Below are 1311 nucleotides of genomic sequence, written 5' to 3'. Positions count from 1 at the left end.
GCTTATTTTCTTTTTTGTTTTTCCCTGCAGGTGTTCCCTAGCCACTTCACCCAACAGCGCTGTAAGGATTTGTCAGCATCTTCCGCTGACCTGGACTCTCGTCTTTGTTCAATCTCCACTGTAGGAGTGGGTGGAGGCTCCAGGTCAGGGTCTCTGAGTAACCCCAGCTCCAATGCCTCCAACACTCAGAACTCCTTTGGCTCAACTGCTGCTGCTCTCCAGTCTCTGGGAATCTCCACTGATTTTTGGGACCTGCTGGTCAAGCTGGACAACATGAATGTCAGCCGCAAGGGAAAAGCCTCTATGAAGACAGTGCCTCTGGGAGGCAGTGCAGAGGCAGAGGGGGCTCAGTTAAGCCTGGAGACCTCTCCTTTAGGCCAGCTGATGAACATGCTGTCTCACCCTGTAATCAGACGGAGTTCCTTGCTCACTGAAAAGCTGCTGCGTCTGCTCTCCCTCATATCCATTGCCCTACCTGACAACAAGGCCACAGAGGTGCCTGCTGGACACCCCACCCCACAGGCTGCCATCCCAAACACGTCAACCAGCTCAGGAGTCACGGCCCCAAACACAACACAGGGTATGGTGTCATCGAGCTCTTCCCAGGCAACTGTGACAGGCCCAGGGGCCTCTGTGGGAGCTGTAGCCCAGGGTACATCCTCAGGAATAAGTCTTGCAGCGTCTCAGACATCTTCTACAACAATCTCTATGCCCACGACCACTGGAATAACTTCTACAGGTAGTTAATTTTTCCAAAATAAAATTTGATCAGTTCTTTTAGACTTTTCAGTGTAACATTGATTTCAGTTGAAAATAATATGTATTTTTGGGGCGTTTTGCCAAAATAGGGAAACTGAGGGGCACTACTAGCAGTACAGAGAGTGACAACAAGATGGCCTCCAGTGGACTCACAGAGAAACAGCTTCAACTCTCTGTGGAGGTATGGGTTAAAAGTGTCAAAGGGTGAATCATGCTGTCATCAGGAAATTGTAACTGTGCTTTAAACTAAAAATTTCAAGATATTAGTCTGAATAATGTCGGCTGAGAATCAATTGAGGCAATCCACTTGGAAAACTAATGGGAGAGGTTTAGATGATAATAAAGAGCAGAACATTTTTAAATCCGAGTCAAGAGGTATATTTAATTTGTGGCTCTGGGCTTGTACTTGTTTTGTATGTTAAAGACACTAAACAGTAGTTGAATGTTCTATTGGTTAAGGAGCTCCGGTTGATCAGCTGCATATCCACAAAAGCATAAACCCTAAATTTCTGATGCCAGAAGAATTGTGAGAGTTGTTATCCCTACAAGAGG

At 46.5% G+C, this 1311-nt stretch overlaps 1 protein-coding gene across 12 annotated transcripts in view; it reads left to right on the top strand.

Annotated features, from left to right (window-relative positions):
• huwe1 (HECT, UBA and WWE domain containing E3 ubiquitin protein ligase 1) overlaps positions 1 to 1311 on the top strand; it is a 56241-nt gene that overhangs the window by 48225 nt on the left and 6705 nt on the right. For all 12 annotated transcript variants that reach the window (XM_032522206.1, XM_032522203.1, XM_032522204.1 and 9 more), the window contains 2 exons: positions 31 to 739; positions 849 to 940. In XM_032522206.1, the coding sequence (XP_032378097.1) occupies positions 31 to 739; positions 849 to 940 (801 nt within the window). The remainder of the gene's footprint in view (positions 1 to 30; positions 740 to 848; positions 941 to 1311) is intronic.

Source organism: Etheostoma spectabile, chromosome 7 (genome assembly GCF_008692095.1).
Source record: "Etheostoma spectabile isolate EspeVRDwgs_2016 chromosome 7, UIUC_Espe_1.0, whole genome shotgun sequence".
Lineage (NCBI taxonomy): Eukaryota > Metazoa > Chordata > Actinopteri > Perciformes > Percidae > Etheostoma > Etheostoma spectabile.
The sequence above is the reverse complement of the archived record's forward strand: the minus strand, read 5'-3'. Positions and strand labels throughout refer to the sequence as shown.